General features: G+C 43.6%; 1 protein-coding gene across 1 annotated transcript in view; it reads left to right on the top strand.

The window, feature by feature from the left end:
• The window catches only part of ST8SIA6 (ST8 alpha-N-acetyl-neuraminide alpha-2,8-sialyltransferase 6), a 135860-nt gene that overhangs the window by 98163 nt on the left and 11057 nt on the right, over positions 1 to 26640 (top strand). The window contains exon 4 of the mRNA XM_067705540.1: positions 2754 to 2840. Within this exon, the coding sequence (XP_067561641.1) occupies positions 2754 to 2840 (87 nt within the window). The remainder of the gene's footprint in view (positions 1 to 2753; positions 2841 to 26640) is intronic.

Below are 26640 nucleotides of genomic sequence, written 5' to 3'. Positions count from 1 at the left end.
GTCTGTGTGTGTGTGTGTGTGTGTGTGTGTGTGTGTGTGTGTGTGTGTATACATATATATCAATCACATCTTTCTTATCCATTCATCTGTTGATGGACACTTAGGTTGCTTCCATGTCTTGGCTATTGTGAATAGTGCTGCAGTGAACATTGGGGTGCATGTATGTTTTCAGATTAGCATTTTTGTCTTTTCTGGATATATGCCCAGGAGTGGGATTGCTGGATCATATGGTAACTCTATTTTTAGTTTTTTGAGTAACCTCCATACTGTTTTCCATAGTGGCTGCACCAACTTACATTCCCACTAACAGTGTAGGAGGGTTCCTTTTTCTCCACACCCTGTCCAGCATTTGTTATTTGTAGACTTTTTAATCATGGCCATTCTGACTGGTGTGAGGGGATACCTCATTGTAGTCTTGATTTGCATTTCTCTAATAATTAGTGATGTTGAGTATCTTTTCATGCGCCTATTGGCCATCTCTATGTCTTCTTGGGAGAAATGTCTATTTAGTTCTGCCCATTTTTTCGATTGGGTTATTTGGGTTTTTGTTGTTGAGTTGTATGAGCTGTTTGTATATTTTGGAAATTAAGCCCTTGTCAGTTGCATCATTTGCAAATATTTTTTACCATTCCATAGGTTGTCTTAGGTTCATTTTGTTTATGGTTTCCTTTGCTGTGCAAAAGCTTGTAAGTTTGATTAGGTCCCGTTTGTTTATTTTTGCTTTTATTTCTCTTGCCTTGGGAGACAGACCTAAGAAAACCTTGGTATGATTTATGTCAGAAAATGTTTTCCCTATGTTCTCTTCTAGGGGATTTACAGTGTCACGTACTATGTTTAAGTCTTTAAGCCATTTTAAGTTTACTTTTGTGTATGGCGAATGGGTGTGTTCTAACTTCATTGATTTACATGAGGCTGTCCAACTTTCCCAACACCCCTTGCTGAAGAGACTCTCTTTTTCCCATTGTATATTCTTGCCTCCTTTGTTGAAGATTAATTGACTGTAGGTGTGTGGGTTTATTTCTCGGCTCTCTATTCTGTTCCATTGAGCCATATGTCTGTTTTTGTGCCAATACCATGCTGTTTTGATTACTGTAGCTTTGTAGTATTGTCTGAAGTCTGGGAGGGTTATGCCTCTTGCTTTGTTCTTTTTCCTCAGGGTTGCTTTGGTAATTCTGGATCTTTTATGATTCCATATAAATTTTAGGATTATTGGTTCTAGTTCTGTGAAAAATGTGAGATGACAATTCTTTTGTTACTTTGCATGATGGACCCTGGTACACACATTGCTCTGATGGTTGTCCTGTTTCCAGGGTGATCAAATGACTAAAAACCACACCTTGGTGGTAGATAAGACTTCTCCAGACAGGAGAGGATAGTCACAATGTCACATCTCTCTCTTGAAGAGCCAAAAATTGAGAGAGCCTTGAGTAGGCTGCTGAATGTGCATGTCTTCTTTTGTTTTCTTTTTTTTAGCTTAATGCTGTTTTGCAGAAGGTCTTTAGATTAACTCTCAGCATGTGGAGGCAGGTGATCCTCACTCCAGCTGGGGAGTGCCACGTCTAGTCAAAGCTTTGGGGCTAGAGTATAGATCTCTCGAGTCCCTTGGTGACAAGACTTGGGGCCCATGAGAGTGAGGTTAAATGGTTGAGGTTGGAAACCTGTGTGCAAGTCAAACTATTTTTAATCTCTCCTGTGGTAGCTCTTTGCTTTGTTCTCCTTTAGTATTTTGCAAAGTCTTTCAAGATTTTCAGCTTTTCTTAGCTGGTCCAACGGGAACCAAGAGAAAATATTTTCGATTAATCTTGGTGGCAACATTGACAGGCGAGATACCCAAAAGGTAGGTAAATTTCAAGGGCAAAGGAGTTGATTGGTTGACCACCTTCCCCACCTATAAGAAATACCTCCTTTTAGAGACAGACTTTGGAGCATCTGCATTATACTGCATGGGGGTGGAGAAGGTCCTTTTCTGACAAGATTCTTTACTCCCTTCCCCAGACACTCATCAACATATACTCTATCTTTTTATTGCAAAGCCTTGATCTCAAGTAGCTGGCAACTAATGACTATGCTATTAACTGAAAGGAAATTTAAGGGTTTTTTCACTCAAAAGGATATATGCATTTTAATTGATAACCGTTAAAGACTAGAGGCTGTTTTGTGATTTAAGGGAGTTGTTACTTAATGATGAAATTTCAGGTAGAGGGAGATCTACCAGGGACTGGGATCTGGCCAAACTGTACCACTATGCCTGTAGATTTTTATGCCAGTATACATCTCTTTTAACCTGGTCCAATCTGCTTTTTTAATGTACTGTTCAGAATTAAAATTTAAGATGATTATTTTGTGGAAATGTTATCCATATATCCCAAGGTAAATCTATCAACTTAGAGTCTGAAAAAGATGGTAAACTATATATTTATGGTAAGTGTCTATAAAAATAAATTTATTTGTTAACTAGCCGTAAGATACGCATGTGAATTAGTGTGCTGTCGTGGTTGGTTCGTAATGCTCCACTGGACTTATGAATGTGAAAATTACATGTTCCTAAATCAACGTAATGATTCTTTGTGAATCACATGCTCCTAGAAGTTTTGAAATGGCTGTGATGTTTACTTCCTTCTACATCACCTTATTTCAGAAAAGATTTAGAGGCTAACATGAGTAGATCATAAGTGTCCTTCAGAAGACTTACATATTCATTTAGCAATAAGTGAGATCTTTCTTTTCTAATTTCCTTGACATTTGGCTTGTAGGTATTCAGAGGATGACTATCTTCAGGTCGTCACTAGTATCCAGAGCTGTCCATGGAAGCGACAAGCAGAAGAGCATGAGAAGTTTAGGTAAAAAGTTTCTTCATAAATAATATGAGATTCGAAAATGTTTTGTGTATTCGCTTTGTCGCTAAAATAAGCAATGCGCTGTTAAAAAGAAGCGTGGAAGGGGCCAGGCGACCATGAGGGACTTTTCGTTCTGAGATCCTCTCACGAGACACACGGCCCTGTATCCCCAGCTCTTAGCTAGAAATTTGCGATTATGTTGCTGAAATTAATTACAGAAATCCCAACTTCAAAAGGAAGGTTTTTGTTGTACTTTTTATCATATTTTAGAGGATGCTGCTGCTTCTTCGTACCATTTGTATTTGACGTGTATTTGTAACTAACATGTAGCAGTGTAAAGGAATTTTGGAAAACATAGAAAGAAAAAGAAATCACCTGTGGTCCCAACGCTCTAGAACAAAAACTATGTTCCTTTCTGCATATTCCCTTCCCGTTTTTCTCATTAGCTTTTTAATCTCAGCACCATTCAGGAGCATGAGATGCTGCAGGTCATAACCCAGGGGGGGTGCCGTCAACCTGACAAGACCAGGTTATCAGTGGATGGTTACAGAGCGGTCTTGTGCTTGAATACCTGGGAGCCCACCCAGACGGGAATAAATTGTGTCAAAACAGTGGCCTGCGGGGGATGCATGGCTCGTTCTCTGGTACTGCTTCCTCCTATTATCTGCGCATAGGGTGCAGCCAGGCCAGGTGTCTCTGTGCCTGCCTGGGCTACCTTGCTCTGCTTTTCTTTGCCACATTCTGATCCTTTGCTTTGCATCAACACAGGTTTTGTCTTGTGCCAGGTTATTACAATTCGGTAATATGTTTTTATCTTTACTGGTTCCTGTTTTCAAAATTTACGTAAAGCATCGACTCTTCTAAAAACCTTATTAAAGAGGCTTGGCCTTCACCTGAGATTCTCTTAACGCTGCTCGGTTCTGTTCGCTGTAGGAAGCCAGTTCTTCTGCATGCAGGGTCCTTCAGTCAGTACATGCTGGAGTCATTGGACCAGCTGTCTTTGATCCTGGTGCCACTGGAGATGGGTTGTGGGCAGCTCCCATTGAGAGAGAAACTTCCTGATTGGGTTAAAGGTGAAAATGAACATCTTTCCTCCACTGGGTAGACATATGGTTGTCATGACCTCCTGTAGGATTCCACTGTCTTTCCTAACTGGCAGTTAAGAGTGTGGGATTCCTGTGTAACTATTTCATCTCCAGGACATTTTATGCTAGATTGTCCACTATAGACTGAACTTGTCCCCTCCAAAGTCATAAGTTAAAAATCTAATCGCCAACAGGATGGTATTCGAAGGTGGGGCCTTTGGGACGTAGGAGGTGATTGGGTTATGAGGGTGGAGCCCTCATGAATGGGATTCACGACCTTATAAAAGAGACCACGTACTGCTGTCTCGCCTCTTCCATCATGTGAGGACACAGCAAGGAGACAGCTGTCTAAGAACCCAGAGGTGGATTCTCACCAGACACCGAATCTGCCAGCACCTTGGTCTTAGACTCCCAGCCTTCAGAACTGTGAAAATAAATTGTTGTCTATAAGCCACCTGGTTTATAGCATTCTGTGATAGCAGCTCAGATGGACTTAGACACAATCCTACCGAAGACTAGTTTTGAGAGATTCTCGTGACAGGAAGACCTGATAGAAAGTTGCAAGGGCAATTGTAACCTAAGCGATCACAGGGTCAATGAGTAGCAGAAGAGTCTGGTTTTGAGAGACCTTTCTACGAGTGCAGAGTAGGCAAAAAAAGAGAGACCTATGGAGGTATTGAACTATTGAGGATTAATCCCAGATAATTAGCTGGAAGGACTAGATGAGTAGTGACACCAACAATTAAAGTCGGGATAAAGGAGCTTCCACTTCTGGCGGTAAAGCTGATTCAGGGCAAACCTCCTGAGAATAATACAAACAAAACGAAGTATATGAAACACTTCTTTGGAGGGCAGTGGAGAGCTACCAAGGCAGGGGGAATTTCCAGGACTAAGGTCCAGAAGAAGAGAGAATGTGAAGAAGAGACGCCTTTGGAGCTGCGTTCCCTCACAAGGAACTTGCTGGATGCAAAAGCAGAAGCATGGAGGACAGGTAGAGACATAGAGCAGGGCTTCCAGCATACCCTAGAAGAGACCCGTTCTCTAAAAGACTGAAGCCCAATCGAAGTCATTTCCGTCCTCCCTTGGATTTAGGTCTGCCCTCAGCCTAGATGCCTGATAAAAACAAAATAATCCTGGGGCATCATTGAATCCATTGAGGGTCCCGAATAGAACAAAAAGGTAGACGAAGGGCAAACGTGCTTCCTCTGCTTGAGCTGGGACATTCATCTTCTCCTTGGCCATCAGCCTTTGGACTCCTCCTGGGACTTACACCATTGGCTTCCTTGGTTCCCAGGCTTCGGATTTGGGCTAGAACCACGCCACTGGTTTCCTGAGCCTCCAGCTTGCAGACTGTCTATCGTGGGACTTGTCAGCCTCCGTAATCATGTGAGCCAATCCCTCATAATCAACGTTCTTGCTACATATCTAAATTAAAAGGAATAATCCTCTCTGGAAGAAGGTAACCTCCTTCTGAGCCTCGAATGATCTCTGCAAGTTTTTACGCACAACGTCTAGCTCAGTTAAAAAGAGAATTCTTTTTAAAGGTTTTTTTCCTTCTTTCCCTCTTGTGTGTGTGTGTGTGTGTGTGTGTGCACGTGCACGCACTAAAAATCAGGAGTCTCTTTGAATCCAAAGCCGTATGAAAGTCACTGGTGCAAGTGATAATGGATAGATGCTGTATAGATGGCTGGTATGCAGATTGGCCACTTTTCCCTTAGAACCATCTCAGTATAAAAAGTGCATCTGTAACTGTGATGATTACCCCATGGTAATCATCTATCCCTTCAGGGCCAATTTAAGTAAACATCTGGGACCGTAACACTTATTGTTTGCTGTCTTTCAAGAGAACAGTCATGGGGACATTTATTTATTTACTTGAATATGTATTATATTGGTACATTCTTTTTATGGACGTATTTGTGAACTAAATTATATAAACCCTCATCAGAACTCTGTCCAATTAAATCACAGTAAGCCATTCACTTTCCTCAGTTTTTACCGATATAGCTGGCCAAATCTGGGGAGTTTCTGGCTTATTTATAAAGCTGGCATTATAGAAATGTCCCCTATTCTTATAGATGTCAAGTAACTAAATAGTATTCTATTTTATTTTATTTATTTATAGCAATTTATACCAAATTGAAGAAAAGTGGAAGGTGGTAATATTCTTTTAGCAGGAATAACAAAAGTTACATTAAATTCTGAAAAAATGTGAGCAAGTGAATATATTCTAAATCCAGCTGCAGCCTGATGGTTGAAAGTCCCAAAAGTTGACACCTAGGGGCTATTTGAAGATTATGGGACTTCGTGGTCACAGGATCTCAAAATCAGAGAGCTTTTAAAAGCTTTCCTTAGATAAATAAGCTACTTGCTAGCATAGGGCACGCATTTTATTTATCAATAAATATTTGTTGCGGGATTACTCTATCAAAGCACAGTAGGCTTGAGCCTGTTACACAGGCTTAAAGTAGAACCTCAAACACAAACCTCAGGCACAAAGCAGAACCTCCGTAAATATGTATTAAATAAATGGCTGCATGGAAACCAACAAGGGAATGGAGGGTTTTCTTACTGATTTCAAAGGAATTGAAACAGTTCGGAGAGACAAGAAATAAAAGTGTGACTATCTATGATTTAATGTAAAAGTGAGTGATGTATACAAATACCGTAGTATATCAGTGCTCGGTCGCTGTGGGATGTAATTTCTTGAAACGTTTTGTGGAAAGAGGCAGGGCTTGAGCTGTAGCTCTGAGGACAAGCGGAAAGGGAGGGAGAGACCAGGAGCGGTGGGACCAGGAATAAACATGAGTGAGTTTCAAGACCAGCTTCACCGTTGCAGTGAACTTGTACTAGAGGGTGCTTGGGGTGCAGGGGAGACATAGGTAGATGGGGTCGGCCTGATGGTGCACAAGACTCTGATTATCAGAGTAAAATCGTTCCACAGGCTTTCTGTAGACACCAGGAACCCAGGAGGGATATTGCCAGCAAGGGAATTACGTGATGAATCTATTATTTTAGGGAATGCATTCAGTCAGCAGAGCCTTAGGAGGGAGGGAGTAGACTGAAGGAAGCCAGAGCAGTCAGGGGCTGGTGGGAGAAAGATGACTCTGCAATATGACGAAGATCTAAAACATCACTAGTAGCTATAGAAATAACAAGGCAAGGACACTTGGCTGTGAGCTCCTTGAGGACATGTTTTATTGTTTTTAATCTTTGTATCTCCTGTGACCATCACTTAGATGGTACCCAATAAACAGCTGTAGTAAACATGAGTGAAAAAGGGGCAGGACTTGGTGGCTTATTGATTCCTAGTTTTCTAATTGAAGGAGAAAGAAAAATAGAGTCAGAGACCCATGAGAAAATGTGGGTCTGGTCGATTGTGGTAATAGTGGTGCCAGTGACAAGTAGAAAGATTTCAAGGGCCAATTGCTTTTGAGAAGATAAGCCTATTTGGGGCAGGCTGTGTTTGAGATGACTTTGGGACAACCAGATGCAGAAGATGTTTCCTTGGTCTGGGATAAACACGGAAAGTGTTGAGAGAAGACGGGCTCTCCCAGAAAAGAAAGTTTGAAAGCTACGTTACGTAAGAAATATGGCCCTGGAGAAGCCTATCTTCTCAGCAGTCTTAATTTTTTTTCCATTTAACAATGTTTGTCCTCTTTTCATAGATTCTTAATGTCATTCAGTAATTTAATTGTGAGTCTGAGAACTTGTACCTGGGGTCTGAGTCCCTAACTTCCCTCAACCTTTACGTGGAAACATCTGAGATCTATATTGGTGGTTCCATGAAGCCCTTGAAATTGTATGTGACACTTTGCACATGTTTCTGGGGAAAAGATCCCTAACTTTCATCAGACTCTCAAGGAGCCTGGGAGCCCCAGAGTGGACTAAAATATTTCTTAAGAACTCTTCCAGACCTGAGGCTCTGTTTGCTTTGGGGTTTGATTGTTTGTTTCACCTTCCATGCTAAGCATGATTATCGTTAAGTTTAGGTGTGGCTGTAGCTCAGATTTATCCGTACTTGTAATTCTAAATTAATTAATTAAATTAATTCTAGACTTCAGTTATGAATTGTTATTTCTGTGAGATCCTCAAGAGGGATTTGAGTAAGAGCTGAAAATGTCCTACCGCCTTTTTTTCTCCCTTGGCGTATAATTTCATTTACGTATAACTGTACAAAGTTAAGAATGTCAAGCTGTCTGCTTTCTGCTTTCAAAATCATTAATTAATTTTCCTATTACCATTATTTTCCCCAAGCACGAGTTGGTACACGTATACTAATTTGTGGAAAATCTAACCTGCATTTCAGTTTAAGAATTTATAGATGGTCCCCCATTTACGATCGTTGGGCTTAACAATTTTTTAATTTTATAATGGTGAAGAAACAACATGCATTCATTCGAGACTGTACTTCACATTTTGAATTTTGATCTTTTCTGTAGTGTCTGAGGACAGAGGGAACAGAAAGTGTCCACCGAACTGAGAAGGTATCTTGAGATTGAAGAATGAGGCAGGCAGCGCCGTATAATCGGTGGATCCGTTTCTTATATGGTAACTTACATACAGGGTAGGATCAGGCAGACGTTGATCCAGAGCATATGCAGCTGTACTCTGCATCTCCGGGGGGCAGTTGGGACAATTTTATAGTTAACCTAGGGCATGGGGGTATGTGTTTGCAGACAGCAAGTGCATTCCTAAGTCAAGATTTATGATGGGGAGCTAGTCTCACGGGTGCCAGGAATATGTCCGCGGACGAAGGTCTTTACCACTGTTTGGAGACTAACACAGCACAGAAACCACCTGGACCTAATGATGATTAAACAACATCTATGAACTACAGAGCCCTTGACAACAAAGAAGAGATTTACCCCCAGTGCAGTCCTAGGTAAGGTCATTGGAAGGACAGGAGGAACCGAACAGGCCTGGATGGCATCAGTATGCTAACAGCCATGCACCAGGATAGCAATACATACCTGATATTATTTCGTGATGCTGGGCAGCTCCCAGGCAGCCTGGTGGTCACGAGTGTGAATAACCCACGCGCTGACAACCATTCTGCTCTTCATCTTCAGTACAGTATTCAATACATTACAGGAGATATTCAACACTTTATTATAAGTGAGGCTTTGTGGTAGATGATTTTGCCCAGCTGTAGGCTGATCTAATAAGTGTTCTGAGCACATGTGAGGTAGGCGAGGCTAAGCTGGGATGTTCGGTAGTTCAGGTGTATTAAGTGCATTTTCGACTTAGGGTATTGTACACTTCCGTTGGGTTTACTGGTGTAATCTCATGGTAAGTGGAGGAGGGTCTGTATTGGTTTCCACACTGTCTCCCTGTCACGTTTAGAGATGGATAGGTAATCATTTGCTTGAGCAGGACACTTGGATGTTTGAGAATAATGTTACCTTGTCCAAGCTTGTACTTCTCGCCATGCAACAGGCCAGTAAAGTGAGAGATGAGTTGTTGCAGCGAGGACGATCGCCTTTATTTGCAAAGCCAGCAGGCTGAGAGGATGCTGGACTGGTGTCCCAAAGAACCATCTTGCCCGGGTTTGGATGATAGTTCCTGTTATTGCTGCAAATATTTTCTGGTTCCTGCCAGACTCGGGAGGGGATGCGTTAATTCATTTTTTCCTGCAGCCACTCACAGGTGGGCCTGGTCAGGATGTTTCCTGTGAGTGAAACAAAGGTATTTTAGCTTAAGCCGCAGGCATGCGAGGCAGGGTTCCTAGAGATGGGCCATACTTTTACTTCCCTTTAGTGATGCTCTAGCAAAAGCAATAGAGCAATGGAATACAAAGGTTGAAGTAAAAGAAACAGATCCAGTATGGAATCAGATGTGCTTTTCCCTATTACAATAACATCGAAATAACTTAAATTTAAATTAAACGTGTTATGAAAAGCTCCTGACTCCTCTTCCTTGTCTTCCTCTACTTCACCCTTGAAAACTCTTTTGTGAAGCTCTGGAAACTTTTGGTAAGCAGGTTTTATCCCAGCAGAAGATCTTTTTTTTTTTGCGGTACGCGGGCCTCTCACTGCTGTGGCCTCTCCCGTTGCGGAGCACAGGCTCCAGACGCGCAGGCTCAGCGGCCATGGCTCACGGGCCCAGCCGCTCCGCGGCATGTGGGATCTTCCCGGACCGGGGCACGAACCCGTGTCCCCTGCATCGGCAGAAGATCTTTGAGCTTCAATAATCAGTCTTGGATTCCCTCGGTAACTTGCATGGTTATTACTGCATTAGCTTTCATGAATTGTTTTCTAACTTAAAAGAACTGTGTTCATTTGTGTAATCGATTATAGAAAGCTAACAGGTATACAAGCAACAGAGCTTAATTTTTATTTTACTTTCACTTTTTTTTTTTCCAGAAATAGTCGCACAATTATTTTGTTTGGGGTTTCTTTTGGAACCTCTAATACCATTTGATTTCTTGAGACATCCCTGTGTTTCACGGACGTGAGTTTGAATACAAAAATGACTGAACATTATCGGTATTTACTGAAAACATAGCGGCAGAAAATGGTGCTATTGTATAAAGGCACATGTTTATTTTAAGGCTCATGCAAATGAGATGCGTTTCAAATTACTTGTGAAACAGGTATTTTGTACCTGATTACTTTGTTACAGATAACTATTACATGGTAGCAATTTTAATAAATCTCAAATTATCCCCTCAGGTTTGGTTCGATTAAAATTTCTTGAAAGTAACTTTGTCTTTCTTTGTGTTGGATATAAAAGATTCCATTGCTGTCTTAGTAGATTCTTTGATATTTCTAAAATAACAGCCGATGTGTTGCTTTCATTTTTATTTGAGCTCCTTGGACAAAATACAGTGTTAAACAAAAGAAACTTACAGACTACATATCACATACGTTAATTTTTTTACTGTGTGACACTTACATGTTTGATGATTTAGCTATGTGAAAGCCTATAAATTCTGCAAATAAATAGATGGATAACTTAATCAATATTTTTCAAGAAATCGTAAAACTGAGCAACCAAACTTAGTTTGACCAACAAAGTTTTCAACTATTTTCTAAAATATGTCTGCAGAAGCAATAGCTATGGTTTGATTTCGGATAGCATGTGGTGAGCTTACTCCCTTTTTTTTTTTTTTTTTTCCATTCAGTCAACACATTATTAAGTCCCAGACATTTTGTCTTGTAGCATAGATTTCTTGGAGAAAAGCAAAAGTCATCTCTATCAGGGGCTTCTTTTGATTATACAAAACCATGTTCATTTTTCTGAACCTCCTCGTACCCTTTAAATTGTCTGCTGCTTACGATTCATGCAGGGTGATTCTGATGACAGCTCAAAGCAATACATATTTTTTTAAAAATTTAACAAGATGTTTGCACTTTGTGATAGGTGTTTTGGGTCAGCTGTCAGATTGAAAAAGCTTCTTTCCCTCGTTTCCTCTGCCTCGAGACCATTTTTCAGTGTTACTGTTCTGTCATATCATTTTCTATTTGTCATGCCATACAGCCTGCCTGTGCATATAGAAAAGCAACAAACCCACACCATGTCATTGCACCTGCTGTATTTAATAATAGAAACTGTCTCTGTACATTTAGGGACTAGTTCCTGTCTTAGTCTACAGAATATAAACGTCGCCATAAAAATGTATCAAACCACATGGGATTCACTGATCTTCTAAATTTTATTTCAAAAACGTCTCTCCCAAGTTGTACTCGGTATTAACCATATTGCTTTATGCTCCTAGGTCGGAGAAGTCTTCTTCTAGACCGCCCTGCCTTTCAAGCCCTCTGCTCCCTGTTACGTTGCTTGGGGTATCTTCATTGGTACATCACGTTGTTTGAACACTGGTGCAGTGTCCCTGTGTACGTAGAGGTCTTTTTCCAGTGTTTCAACATTATCTCCTTCACTTCTGAGTTAACATTTCAGTGGAGTTCCTGTCCTTTGCTTTGACAGTCATAGTCTTTCATATTCTAGTTACCTTGGTTTACTTATATTCTACTCAAATAGATGAGCTGATCTTTCATAAACGTCAAAATATCAGTGTACACATATAAGGGGAAAACTCAGTCATCTGAGATGCGAATGGAATTTGGTCTTTATTTGTTCTCTTTCTTAACCTGAAACTTGTGTGAATCCCACATTGAACAGGGAATCACACACCCTCTTGGATCTTCCTATGGCTGCCGGGTTATGAAGCAGAACCTTGAGTGGGTTGAGGTAAAGCTAAAATTGTGACGTGTGTGAAACTGTCCATTTATTGTATATTTCAAAACGTATTGAACACCCAGCTCTGGGTCGGGTGCCTGGGCTTCCTTCCAGCCCGCCTTTTTGATCTTCTGTAAATTATCCCAGTTCCTTCCTCATTTCTCTCTTGCTTCTCAATGCAATGCCTCAGGGTCCGGAGACACAATGGGATGTCAGGTTTCCACGTTCCCAAATGTTTTCTCCCTCATCCTTCCTCAAAACTCCACTTTCTCTGTGCCAGACCACCCCTGCCATGGGACGTACTAATTCATGTTACGATGTGAATGATGAATGGGTGGATTTTTTGAACGCCATGCCTCCCATTCTGTATCTAACTGGATTCGTTAAGGACAGTCACCAATGTCTGACTTTCTAATTCCAAATGTCTAGGCCGTTCTGCCGTCCTACTTTTGTGAGAGAGCCAAGAATTGGAAAGTAACACTCTGTGTGATTAGTACCATGAATTAACCTGAATCAGGGATGACTGTCAATTCTCCCATCCTATCTTTCAGTGTGATGCCAACCTGATAATCCCACAAACTAATAACAGATCCACGCTGGGTTGCTGGAATTTCTCCCAGTGGTCTGGGAGGCTAGTTCAATCTCACGGGTGGTTCTGTTTTAATTTAGGTATAAGCATATTGCTAAAAGAGGTAGTGTCTATTTGAAGCCCTTAATTCTTCTGATCTGTTGGGGCTGAAACAATGCTTTCGTGCCTTTTGAATCCCTGCGAAGCACTGGAATTCTTAGATCACTGTATTCTTTAAAAGCAGTCTACTTTTTGGACTTCCCTGGCGGTCCAGTGGTTGACTCCATGCTTCCAGTGCAGGGGGCGTGGGTTGGATCCCTGGTCGGGGAACTAAGATCCCACATGCTGCAGGCAGCCAAGAAATAAAAAAAGGAAAAAAAAACAACAGCAAAACCAATCTATGTTTTTAGTGTGAAACGTATATTCATCGTGAGCCAGTTGATTCTAAAATCACGGTATTTTGACCCGCCATCTTGATTTGAGTTTTTATTTCACTTCTTACCCAAAGACCCTTCTCCACTGCATAACCGAACCCTGGAAAGAGTTGTCTGTACTCACTCTGTCTTCCACCCACATCCTTAACGACAACATTTCACCTATGTCAGCAGTGACCCCACATGCTAAATCCAAAAGGCATTTTCCCTTCCCGTTTTGTTTGAGCTCTCACCTCTTACCAGGATCTGGAAATGAGAAACCATTCCTCACTCCTTGAAAGATTCTCACCCTGGGTTTCTGTGTTGCTCCATTTGTTCTTTTGGCTCCTTCCCCCTCATCCCCATATCAATCCATCCTCGAGTCCTGTTTGTATTTTAGAAATGTCTCTCTAGAATATGGGAATCTTTGCTGGTGCATAGGAGACACTCCATGGCTGACTATGGTCGGGGGGACTCTGCTTCTTCGCTATTTCTCCTTTGGATTACTGCAGTGACCTTCACAAGGGTCATCGTCCATCGTGCTGGTACCCTTCTCCTCCGTTCTCCATACAATAGCTGGATGGCTTTTTCACAAAGTTTTATTGGAGTGTGGTTGATTTAAAATGTTGTGTTAGGTTTGGATGTACAGCAAAATGATTCAGTTATACATATATTCATTCTTTTTCAGATTCTTTACCCACATAGGTTATTACAGAATATTGAGTAGAGTTCCCTGTGCTCTACAGTAGGTCCTTGTTGGTTATATATCTTATATATGGTGGTGTGTGTATGTTAGTCCCAAGCTCCTAATTTATCCCTCCCCACCACCTTTCCCCTTTGGTAACCGTATGTTTGTTTTTGAAATCTGTGGGTCTGTTTTATAAATAAGTTCATTTGTATCATTTTTTAAAAATTAGATTCCACATGTGAGTGATATCATATGGTATTTGTCTTTCTCTGTCTGACTTACTTCACTTAGTATGATAGTCTCTTGGTCCATCCATGTGGCTGCAAATGGCATGATTTCGTTCTTTTTTATGGCCGAGTAGTATTCCATTGTATATATGTACCACGTCTTCTTTGGATGGTTTTTTTTTTAATGGAAATTGGGTGATGATTGGGGGGTCACAACTCACTTCCACCAAGCCTACCCCTGCCCCAACCTGTTTGGAATCCGCTGAGTGTTGTTGTTGTTTTGCGGGGCCGGGGGGGGGATGCATTCAAAACTGAGACTTAAACTCCCTTAAGGCCCTGTATTTCCTGGCCACTACCTACTTTTCCGGCCTCACCTCGCACCACACACCCCGCCTGGCTCTTTTTGCTCCATTGCGTTGGTCTTCTGTCTCATCAAATGTCTGATACTTGCTTCAGCCCCGAAGGCTTGACAGCTCTGTCCCTTCTGCCCCCCATGCCCCTGTTCATGTGCACCAACCTTTCAGATCCCACATCCATCATCTCTCGTTCAGGAAGGCCTTCCCTGAACACCCTGATGAAGTCACTGCTGCTGTCCTGTGATGAGATTCTCCTTCAGAACACTGATCACAAGTATGGATTGGAATTTTGTGTGTGGGATTAATTTACAGCCCTGGTTACCTGTGATCCATGTATTCCAGAGAGTGCAAAATATTGATGGGAAAACACTTTCATCAGGAAGAACCACGAATCTTTCTAGATGGTTCTAAAATGAGTCAGGGCTCAGTATAGGAACCAGGAGTTGGAAAGTATACTCAGGTTTCTGGGACTGAGCTTCACATTGGCTTCATGTGTCTTATTTGATTGACCTTTTGTTTGTTTTCCATAGTCATTGATTTTATGTTATATTTGATCTCCCTATGAATGCTGAGTTCCCACTAGGGACCATTTTACCTTGGACAAGAGGCACCTGGGCAGTCGGTCATTTGTAGCATCATTATCGTTCTTATTAGGTTAAGTCACTTCTCCCGGCCAGTCTCTTTATCAGTTTGATAAAGATGAGTAATACCTTCTTTCATGAGTTTTTATGAATTTTCAATACATAGAATGTTCAGTATTGAGTCCGTTATATGTTAAAGTCTCAATACTTGATCACTATTATTATTATTGTCAGTTTAATATCATTTTCCTAGCTTACAATGAATATTTTACTAAAAATAGTAGGTTGCAGTCTTCCTGTGCATCGTCTGCAGTAGAAAAGGACTTACCTTTATAGGAGCTGTCTGTGGCTTGTCCCTCCCTTTCAGGACAGCCGGTCAAATCATGTTTGGCAACACGCTTCAGAGGTCCAACAAGGAATGACTTTGAGTTGCCTGAAAATTAACCAGCCTAATTCTAGGCAGTGCACAGAGTTCTGCATCCCGTTCTTTCCCCAGATTACTTAGCCCCTCAATGGGGACAAAACCCTAACCGTAACGCTAACCCTAATCCTACCCTGGCAAGTTCAGGGTAGGATGCCTTATCTATTGGGCAAAGCCTGAGGGCGGAGATGAAAAGTCAGGATGTGGAGGGAAACCAGTGGCCAAAAGCAAGGAAATAAGTGCCCAGGTCCCGGAGGCCAGGCAGACACAGAAGCTGAGCTTGGGGCTGTAGCCAAAAAAGCAGAAGATGGTGAATTCCTCAGTGAGCCATGGGGGCTGACCTGGAAGAGTGCCTGAGAGGTGAGCCGCTGTGGTGGCTGCTGGGAGCCCTTGTGGCCCATTTGTCCACGTGAGTCAGGCTCAGAAATGATCATGGTCAGAACCGGCCTCCTACCTGTCCCTCCATGTGTGCGGGATGGCGACTCCCATCCCTAGCACAGAAGGAACCCTTTGCCAGATACACGCATCGCTTGTCACTGAAGCACACGATTAGGACTTGGTCAGTTTAAAGGTCATGAAATAATGGGACCTTTTATAAAAGAAAGTAGTGTCAACACAAAATATACGGGCAACAGTTTCCTGAGGAAATGCTTCACAGACCAGCATGCTGGTGCAATTACGCGTGAGATCGATTCAGCCTTATAATGATAGAACTCTGTCTTCGTAGGGTTCAGAGTGTTACTCCAGGATCTTAAATACATTGCCAGACGGTGTCTGCAAAAAGGAAAAAAAAGTTTCTTACTCCTTTTTATTTCCCCTCCCAAATATCTAACTAAATAGAATTAGAAATGAATGGCTTATTTGCATTTTCTTCACACATTGAGTAATAATGACTCTGACCTGGAGTTTTTCTTGTTTTTTCTTTTTTGGTCTGCAAAGTAAAATATATTCCAGAATCTTAACATTCACCTTAACAGCTGATTCTGTATTTTTAGAACTTGTGTTTTCCACACTTACGTAATTGGCTGTTAACGTTAATGGAACAATGTTTGAAAGTCAGGAGCCAGTCCCGCCATGGGGCCCTGGGAGAGACTTGGGCAAGTTCATTTGGCCATAGCTTTGTGCTCATTCAGAACGGCCTCTGGACCAGCCAGACGACTGAGCCTCTCTTCTGTTTTCAAAGGCTTCGCAACCCTCCTTCTTCACAATCTAACTTCTCATTCCACTGCTGCCTGCCATGTGATCTCATTCTCTCCTTATGAGACCTGGGATGAGTGAAAACAACGACAGGTTACTACAATACCGCATGATGCAAAGGCCATCCCCCCATCTTGCTTTTGTTTAAGCTGCTCCCTGTGTCGGGGAAGGCATCGCCCCCTCCCAGTGGCCCCCATCAGCCTTGACATCTTCCCTTCAGTGCCCATTTGCCGTTCATCACCAGACTTCCACGGTTTCACATCCTAAGCGTGTCGCGGAGCCATCTCCTTCTCTCTCTCCTCCACCAGAACTTGGGGCTGAATTACCGGGCTGGTTAATTTTGTGTCCCCTTGACTAGGCTGTAGTGCCCAGTTATGTAATCACACGTGAGTCTAGGCATTGCCGTGAGGGTGTGGCTTACATCTACCCTCAGTTGACTTGAAGTTAAGACGATGACCCTTGACGATGTGCGTGGGCCTCCTCCAATCAGCTGAGGTCCTTCAGGGCAAAAAGTGCGGTTTCCCAGAAAAGAAGAGATTCTGCTTCAAGACTGCAGCATCACCTCCTGCCGAGTTGCCATCCTGCCCGCCTGCCCTGCAGATTCTAGACCTGCCAGCTCCCCTGACTGTGTGGGCCAATTCGCTAAAATAAATCTAGATAGGTAGACAGACAGACATCAGTATTGATAGACTCCTGCTTCTGTTTCTCTGGAGAGCCCTAACTGGTAGAGCTGCTCTAATTATCTCTTAACTGTTACCTAGTTATTAACTGGTGTTCTGGTTATCTGTTGCTGCCTAATAAACTGCCCCCAAACCTGATGATTTGGGACTTCCCTGGCAGTCCAGTGGGTAAGACTCTGCGCTTCCACTGCAGAGGGGCACGGGTTCGATCCCTGGTCAGGGAGCTAAGATCCCACACGCACGTCCAAAAACAAAAACAACTTGATGACAAACGCAATGATTTCATATTCTCTCACAGTTCCACTGGCTGACTGGGCTGAACCGGGGGACTCTTCATCAGGGGCTTTCATATGGTTTGTAGTCCAGTGGGGGGCTGGACTGGACCTCCAGGATGGCTCCCTCCCACGGCCGGCAGTTGACATTGGCTTTTGTAGGAGCTCAGGTCGGGCGGCCAGCTACAGCACCTGCAAGGGAGCCTCTGCGTGTGACTTACGCGTCTTACAGCGTGGTGGCTGGATTCCCTGTCCAGAGAGTGAATGTTCCAAGAGACTCAAGCAGAAGCCCCAGGACTTTTATGACCCAGGATGCCACCTGTGCTGCGTTGTCTCGGTCACGGGTCACAAAGTTCAGCCCAGATTCAAGGGAAGGAGCTTTAGATTTTACTTGACGTGAGGAACACCTCGCGTGCGTGGGGAGAGAAGGAGGAGGTAGCGGGCATCTTTGGAGACCATCTCCGATCCTGGGTCACTGCTGTATCCTCCCAACTGATGGTACCGGCTTATTCAAACCCCCCCATCTGTCCTCCCCACTGAAGCCAGGGCACACACCCTAAAATCTCATTGTAACGCTGCCGTAACTTGACCTTCCCTGACTCGTCCTTTCCCACAGGAGGAAGCTGAGTTGTTCGCCCCGTCTTGCTTCTAAGACTTGTCATGGTGCAGTTCTGCAGCGTTGCCCGCCTAGTACACCACCCACCAGGCCAGACAGAGTTCCTTTCAACATTTTGTGCGTCCCACGTTCTCTCTTCTCCCAGCTTGCACACTCCCTGTTTTCTGTTTCTCAGTGTCTTCCTCCCTCTCTTTCTCTTGCCTTACCTGGCTCCCTTTATTCACCTTTTGGTTCTCAGCTTAAACTTTGCTTCTTCTAGGGGCGCTGAGTCCTGACGCCCCAGGTTCAAATGGAACACCTTCCCCTGGGCTCCCGTCCGCAGGGTCGGCCCAGATCTTGGCTTTGCATGAATGTGGACTTGGACTCAGTTAGACTTGCTTTCACTTTGCTTTATTACTGAATCAGCAAAATGTAAACACCAGGTTAGGGGATTCAGGTGAGCGGATTGTCCCACTCAGAGCAGCCCCTAAAGTTCTTGTAGTTTATACAACCCTTGGGCGGTGAGTAAGCTCACACCACAAACTGTGGGCTCCCTACCTTACACTGACAGCGTGCCAGTCTCAAAGGTTCACGCTGTTGTCACAAATGGAGGTTCCATTGGCCTACAGTCTCACCCTTCCGGGTTCCTTTTCTTACGCATCAGTGGTACGCGGCAGGCCTGGCATCAGTGGTACGCGGCAGGCCTGGCATCAGTGGTACGCGGCAGGTCTGGCATCAGTGGTACGCGGCAGGCCTGGCATCAGTGGTATGCGGCAGGCGTGGCATCAGTGGTACGCGGCAGGCCTGGCATCAGTGGTACGCGGCAGGCCTGGCATCAGTGGTACACAGCAGGCCTGGCTTGGCCTATCCCAGCTCCTGACCCTCTGCTGCCCTCGTCACAGGACTAATGTCACGATGCTGTCATTGCTTGCTATCATCTCTCTCCCACTAGATTACAAGCTCTTCGTGGGCATTTACTCTTTTCTGTTATATCCCTGGTACTGAGAACAGTACTAAGAGCTTGATTTGCTAAATAAATATACCTGTGAATGAATGAAATCTTCAGTTTACCCTAAACACTGTTCCATGTCACTAAACTTGATTCCTGACTCTACCTTCTTGGTATTGGCTGTTCATATCTGTCCTCTTTAGTGTCAGACCCTGCCGTTGTCTTAGCAGTTCTGTTTTGGTTCCCAGCCCTAAGCAGTCTGTTGCCTGGGCAGAAATTTTGACCTTGGCCTTGACTCCATGGACCCCAGTTCCCAACCCTCAGTGCTTTAACCTGTATCCAGCTGGGTTTGCCCCTGAGAAAGGGTTTGGATGCTGTTTCACTCTTTTTTGCATAGTTGTGGAAATTCAGCACAGTTTAAAAATATTTAATCACAGTTTACAAAACATCTTGAGTTGTATATTCCCATGAAGGTCATGGAATTTATCTACATGTCTTGTGACAGTGGCTGTGTGGGCTGTGTCAGTGGCTTTATTCCCTCTGTGTGTCTCTGTTATGGTTTATTTGTGTATAATAAGGTGACATTTAGAGAGAGAATAAGGCACACAGACATTAAGACTTAGGTTCAAATCTCAGTCACCAGTTACCAGCTGTGTGACCTCAGGCAAGTAGCTTAGCCTCTCTGTGTCTCAGCTTCCACATCTGAAAATAAGAATAAAAAGTAGTAATGATAATAGTGTTTGCCTCATGGCACCTTGATGAGGATTTTATAAGTTACTATGTAAATTGCTTCAAAGAATGTCTGGGACAGAAATAGAGTCACAGATGTAGAAAACAATTTTATGGTTACCAGGGGGATGGGGAAAGGGATAAATTGGGAGATTGGGATTGACGTATACACGCTACTATACATAAAATAGATAAGCAACAAGGACCTACAGTATAGCACAGGGAACTCTACTCAATAGTCTGTAATGGCCTGTATGGGAAGAGATCTAAAAAAGAGGGGATACAGGTATATGTGTAACTGATTCACTTTGCTGTACACCTGAAACTAACACAACATTGTAAATCAATAAAACAATAGAAGCCCCCCCCCCCCAAAAAAAAAGAATGTCTGGGACACAGTGGGCACCATGCACGTGTTTACTATCATTTACGCAGGAGTATTCTTGAGCCACAAACTCACGTTTTGCTTTTTATGTTCCTGTCGGGGCCTCTGTCTTGTGGCTCCTTCTGACCCTTTTTCTGCCGAATGTGCTGTCTGTGAACCCGGGTTTCTGCGTGATCACGTGAGCACGTTGCTCTCTGGATCCTTACAGGTCTTGATGTTCTGGTTGTTGGCACGTGACTGTCTCTCACTTTCTGTCTTCCTCTCCTCTGCTTTCCCCGGATTTCACGTGTATGTGTCTGTCTCTCTTCTTTTCCTTCTTGGTCTCATGCTCTGTCCATGTCTTTCTCTTTTTCCCTTGGCTTTAGTTTCCTCTTTCTCATTAACCTGGCTCCCTCTCTTCTGCAGTCACCTGTCATAGGAGAACTGAAAATTGAAAACTATTGTCTGCATTGATTAAATAGCTTTCCATTCTTTTTCAGGAATTTAGAAGCTTAGGAATACGATATTTTCCTTGCTCTCCAGAGGGGGCATTACATTGTCCTTTGCTTATACAACCTTCTGAGGACAGACTTTGCTTGCAATTCAGTGACACGTAATACAAAAAAGACCCCCCTCTTGAACAGAGGTGAGCAACTGTTCATCACCTTCATTGCTTTGCCCGGAAGGCTTCTTCCAGGTTCTACTTCTGTGCTGCTCCAAGTTCCAGATGACAGCAGGGCCAGAGTCTCTTTTATTCCTTGAGCTGTTCCCAGGGTCTAGCGCGGTGCCTGAAACACAGGATGCTCTCGACGAATAGTTGTGCAATGAGTGAATTCCACTGGGGAATGTTGAGAGTTAGGGGGAGACCGACAAGAGCATCGTGTGACGGAGTCATGGTTCTGTCTCCCGTCAGCCTTACTTTAATCTCTTCGCTTTGTTCTTTCATCTACTCAGTAGATCTCAGTAGGTCTCACATCTCCCCCACCCCACCCTTTGCACCCTCACATCACTTGCTTTCTGTGGGCCCTTTCAGTCTTTCTTTTTTTTTTTTTTTTTTTTTTGTGCGATACACGGGCCTCTCACTGCTGTGGCCTCTCCCGTTGCGGAGCAAAGGCTCCGGACGCGCAGGCTCAGCGGCCATGGCTCACGGGCCCAGCCGCTCCGCAGCATGTGGGATCTTCCCGGACCGGGGCACGAACCCGCATCCCCTGCGTCGGCAGGCGGACTCTGAACCACTGCGCCACCAGGGAAGCCCTCAGTCTTTAACTAGGTGAACTCTAACAGCAGTTGGCTTTCCTCCCTCTGGTCTCCTTCCCTTACTGTCCAGTGACTTGCCCGAAACGTGGGTTTCGTCACTCACTGAACACATATTTATCCTGTGACCCCTATGTGCTGGGCATGTACTAACACCTTCTTGGAACCTTCTCCTTGCCCCCAGGCTGGTTCAAGCGCCCTTCCTCTGTGCGCTTAGCACAGCCTCTTCTGATGTCTATCTGTATCCTGTTGAAATTATATTGAAGTACCAGTCACATTTAGTGTCTGTCTCTCCTGACGTAAGTAAACTCCCAGAGGGCAGGGTCCATCCATGCTTTCCTCATATTTAAGTTTTAGTGCTCATGACCTTGAACTATGGCCATTTCTCAGTGGGTGTCGGGTAACTATGGGCTGAATCGTTCTACACTTTGGTCCTGGTTCGGTGTCTCGAAGTTACACAAATCTAATTCCTCCCAAGTCCGTACAGTATTTGAAGAAAGCTACTGAATCCCTTCTTCTCCCATCTGGACAGTATTAGTTCCGACAGGCCCTGGTTTCTCAAGGTGCCTTTGGAAGCAGAGTTTCTACACCAGACCCAAGCACAGTGAGTGTGGCTTTGAGCATCAAAGAGTAGAAGGCATCTCTCCCCTCTCCTCCCAGGTCACTATTCTTTTATTACATTGTTCAGTTCACAGTGGGATTTTTTAGTGAGCCAGTGTTCACTGCTGAGTTATACCAAGTCAATTTAAAACCTGGGAATCTTACTCCTTAAATGGCTTATGTCCAGGGATGACTTATTCTCAACTTCCACCACCAAATTATTCTTCCTCTCCTCCCTTCCCCCGGCCCCTACACCACAGAGCTGCACACACAGGCCCACGTGCAAACACACGGACTCACACAGAGTCCAGTACGGTCGCTGGGGCGTGATGACTGTGTACGGAGGCTGGGCTGGGGTCTTGTACATGACGTGACATCAACACCTACACGATAGAAAGGGCCCTTTGAGTCCATTGCACCCTCTTGTGTTTTGTAAGTGTGCTTTCAATTTTGAACTTGTAGATTCTGTAAAAATCTTTTGGGTAGTGAGATAGGGTGGCTCAAACGAGGACATTTTTCTCGTTAAGATCATAAACAGCACAAAGCAGAGGCAGCGCTTATTTTATTCACCAGTGTGTAGACGGCACAGTGCTCAGTGCCTGCCTACATGCTAAATAAATATGAGCGAATGAATGAATGGGTGAGCGAATACATGTGTGATATGTGACCGGCTTACCTTTTACAAGCCTGAGCTGTCCTCAGTTGGAAGGTGAGTATCAGTGGAACCTATTTTGTAGGATTATTGTATCGCCTGAGACAATGTATGTAAAATATTTAGCACATAGCGAGAAGGCACTAAATATTTGATATTGTTACGATTGGTCCATCAATAAATTATATACTGTGGGGTAGGGACAGAAGAAGGGCAGAAAAGGGAGCGTCCACAGAAGAGAGGCGATGGGTGTATTGCTTGGCCCAGGTATGTTGTGATTTTGGTGACAGAAGAGAAATGTGGCCACGTTAGAAAACACAGGAGGGTAAAGTAAGTCCTTCGAATTCGTGCAGGTGCTTAGGTTTTAAAACCCCTTTTCCTGGGACCCTCATTAGAACCTTAGGGAATGGGTGCCAGAAACAAGGCAGCTCTTTAGTAATACTTGGAAAGTGCCTTTAGCCTCTGCCGCACCCTGACTGCCCCAGACTCACTGGGGAGTCTCCGGAGTTTGATAAACAGGAGAGAGACCTGTGAGCCCTGGGCTGGGACGCTTAGGTGGTTAGTATTCAGAGTGTCCTGTGGTGTCTTGTGCACTGCAAGCCTTAAGCCGTCCTTAACATTTCATGGAAATCCAGGAAGCATCCCGCTCAGAACTGAAGAAGAATTTTGACCTGGGACTTGAAATGAATCAGAAAGAAAAGAAACAAAAAACAAACAAAAAAAAAAGCAAAGATAAAAACCGAGGAAGCACTCAGCACCTAGGGTGGCAAAGAAAAACGAATTTCTACAGTGTGAACAAAAATCTCTCTCAAAAGTACTTCATTAGACCAACTGTGATGCAAAGATGACTTTGGACATCTTCAGATTCTGTCTTTATAGATCAGGGCTAAAAGTATTAAGCCAGATTCTCCCAGGACCAACCTACTTTTTTTTTTTTAATAGATCTTTATTGGAGTATAATTGCTTCACAATACTGTGTTAGTTTCTGTTGCACAGCAAAATGAATCAGCCATATGCATACACATGTCCCCATATCCCCTCCCTCTTGAGCCTCCCTCCCACCCTCCCTACCCCACCCCTCTAGGTCATCGCAAAGCACCGAGCCGATCTCCCTGTGCTATGCGGCTGCTTCCCACCAGCCAGGTGTTTTACGTTCGGTAGTGTATATATGTCCATGCCACTCTCACTTCACTCCCACCTACTTCTTGAGAGTTAAGCACTTTTGAAAGAATGTGAACTCTTTCCGGCTCTGGAAATCAATGCAGTACAGAGAGTCCCCATTCATTTCTGGGGGGGGGGGTGGAAGGGACTAGATTTCCTTTTGGAACTGGATTGCATAGAGGAAGTTGCTGAAGGTGTGACACAGCAAGGGTTAGATCATCAGTAAACCAGGGGTTTCTTTTCCATTAAATCCTAGGACACATTGTCTGGACCACTTGACAACCTTGATCCCATCCATCGGGAATCGTGTAACCCTCCATGTAAAATAAGAGCCTTGAATGTCTCAGTTATATAGAGGGTTTGGAATATTCACATGTAAAATTTTTTGCAGCCTTTGAGATATGTCTGGACAAGCTGTCAGTGGGGTGCTACCAGCATAATTTTGGGAACTGCTATGTTGTTTGGTGCCATTATGGAAAGCATCCCAAAGGAAGAAGCTCAAATGACAGCATTACCCACCCAGGATACTCTAGTGTAAACTGCAAAGAAGTGAATGTCAAAAGACATAAGCTGGAGTCACGAACAACCTGGGCGCCTTGGTTCTAACCCATACACTTTCTCAACTCCAGTTTTCTCATCTCTAAAACGGGAATGGGGGCTTCCCTGGTGACACAGTGGCTAAGAATCCACCTGCCAATGCAGGGGAAAACGGGTTCGAGCCCTGGTCCGGGAAGATCCCACATGCCGCGGAGCAACTGAGCCCGTGCGCCACAACTGCTGAGCCTGTGCTCTAGAGCACGCGAGCCACAACTACTGAAGCCTGTGCACCTAGAGCCCGTGCTCCGCAACAAGAGAAGCCACCGCGACGAGAAGCCTGAGCACCGCAATGTAGAGTAGCCCCCCCGCTCACCACAACTAGAGAAAGCCCTCGCACAGCAACAAAAACCCAACGCAGCCAAAAATAAATAAATAAGACTACTTACTACTTTAAAAAGTAAATAAGTAAAATGGGAATAATTGTATTTTCTCTCTCCCTGGTTGTTGTGGGCATCAGATGTCATAATAGGTGTGAAAATGCTCTGGAGAGCGTACAGTGCTTTACCGGGGTGAGGTTTGTGAATGCTGGTCTGGTTGGATATTTGCTATGCAATGGAAAGGGTGAGGTTTTTGACTCCATCTACCGATCCAAATGCTAATCCTTCCTGAAACATCCTCACAGACACCCCCAAAAATAGTTTTACCAGCTCCCTGGGCATTGACTTGGCTCAGTTGACAGGTGAAATTCACTATCACATCTAGTGAATACCAAGTGTCCTTCATTTCTTAATGTCTCTTGCTCTTTTTACACAAGAAGGGGGAAATTGCCATGCCCATGATTGTGAGCACATCTGGTTGACTTTGGAGTCACCAAGGGTTAGAACTGACTCTGTTTTTAGGGATGATGGGAAATGGAATAATAGAAATAAAATTCCATTTTGTTTTGTTCTAAGCATCTCAGCTCTATACTAACACTGGCTATTATGGGGATCTTTACTGCAGATGAACTGGGAAATGACAAAGAGCGTAAATTTATAATTCTGCCACTAACTATAAAGGCTTAAAATGTCCCATTAGTCAGTGACCCAACATAGGCTGCAGAAATGACATTTTGGATAATTATTCCGATGTTTTTCCTGGGATGTTATTAGGAGTGATTAGGTATTTAACATTGATTTTTGATAGTGATTTCTTTAAAAGTGCAGGGTGGGGGGGCTTCCCTGGTGGCGCAGTGGTTGAGAGTCCGCCTGCCGATGCAGGGGACACGGGTTCGTACCCCGGTCCAGGAAGATCCCACATGCCGCGGAGCGGCTGGGCCCGTGAGCCATGGCCTCTGAGCCTGCGTGTCCAGAGCCTGTGCTCCGCAACGGGAGAGGCCACGACAGTGAGAGGCCCGCGTACTGAAAAAAAAAAAAAGTGCAGGGGGGATGGCTAAATCAATTCTGGTACATTCAGACAGTGCAACACTACTCTAGCAATAAAAAGGGATAAATTACTGACACACATGGCAACATACATGAATTGCAAAAACATTTATGCCAAGTGCAAGAAGCCTTACACAAAAGCGTATATACAATATGATTCTTTTTTAAAAAATTAATTAAATTTTTAAAAACATTTTTATTGGAGTATAGCTGATTTACAATGTTGCATTAATATGATTTATATAGGTTTATATTTATATAGATTTATGTATATGTTTATATAGATTCTGGAACAGGCAATACTAATGTTTGGTAAAAAATAATCACAAAAGTGGTTGCCTTGAGGAGGGGGTTGGCTGGAGGTGGACTGGGAAAGAATTTGAGGGAATTATCTGGTGGGGTTGGTAATATTCTGTATCTTCACAGGGGATTGGGTTACAGGGGTATATGCACTTCTCAAAACTCATTGAATGCACTTGGGGTTTTATTGTATGTAAATTCTACCGCAAAATACAAAATAGTGATAAACATGCTGAAGTATTTAGGGGTGAGGTGTACTGACACCTGTCGTTTATGTTGAATTGCAATAACTATAACAACAAAAATGGATTGATGGATTAATACACAACAAGGCAAATATAGTAAAAACTTACTTGTAGAGTCTAGCTGGTCATTATTCAAATGCTCTTGTCCAATTCTTTCAACTTTCCTGAGGGTTTGAAAATTTTATAATATAATAATTGAAAATAATTTCAGAAAAAAAACAATTTTTAAAAAAAATTTTGGCCACGCTGCACAGCTTGCAGCATCTCAGTTCCCTCCCCAGGGACTGAAGCCGGGGCCACAGCAGTGAAAGCGCCGAATCCGAC

Source organism: Pseudorca crassidens, chromosome 1 (genome assembly GCF_039906515.1).
Source record: "Pseudorca crassidens isolate mPseCra1 chromosome 1, mPseCra1.hap1, whole genome shotgun sequence".
Taxonomy (NCBI): domain Eukaryota; kingdom Metazoa; phylum Chordata; class Mammalia; order Artiodactyla; family Delphinidae; genus Pseudorca; species Pseudorca crassidens.
This window is presented reverse-complemented; position numbering and strand designations above follow the sequence as displayed.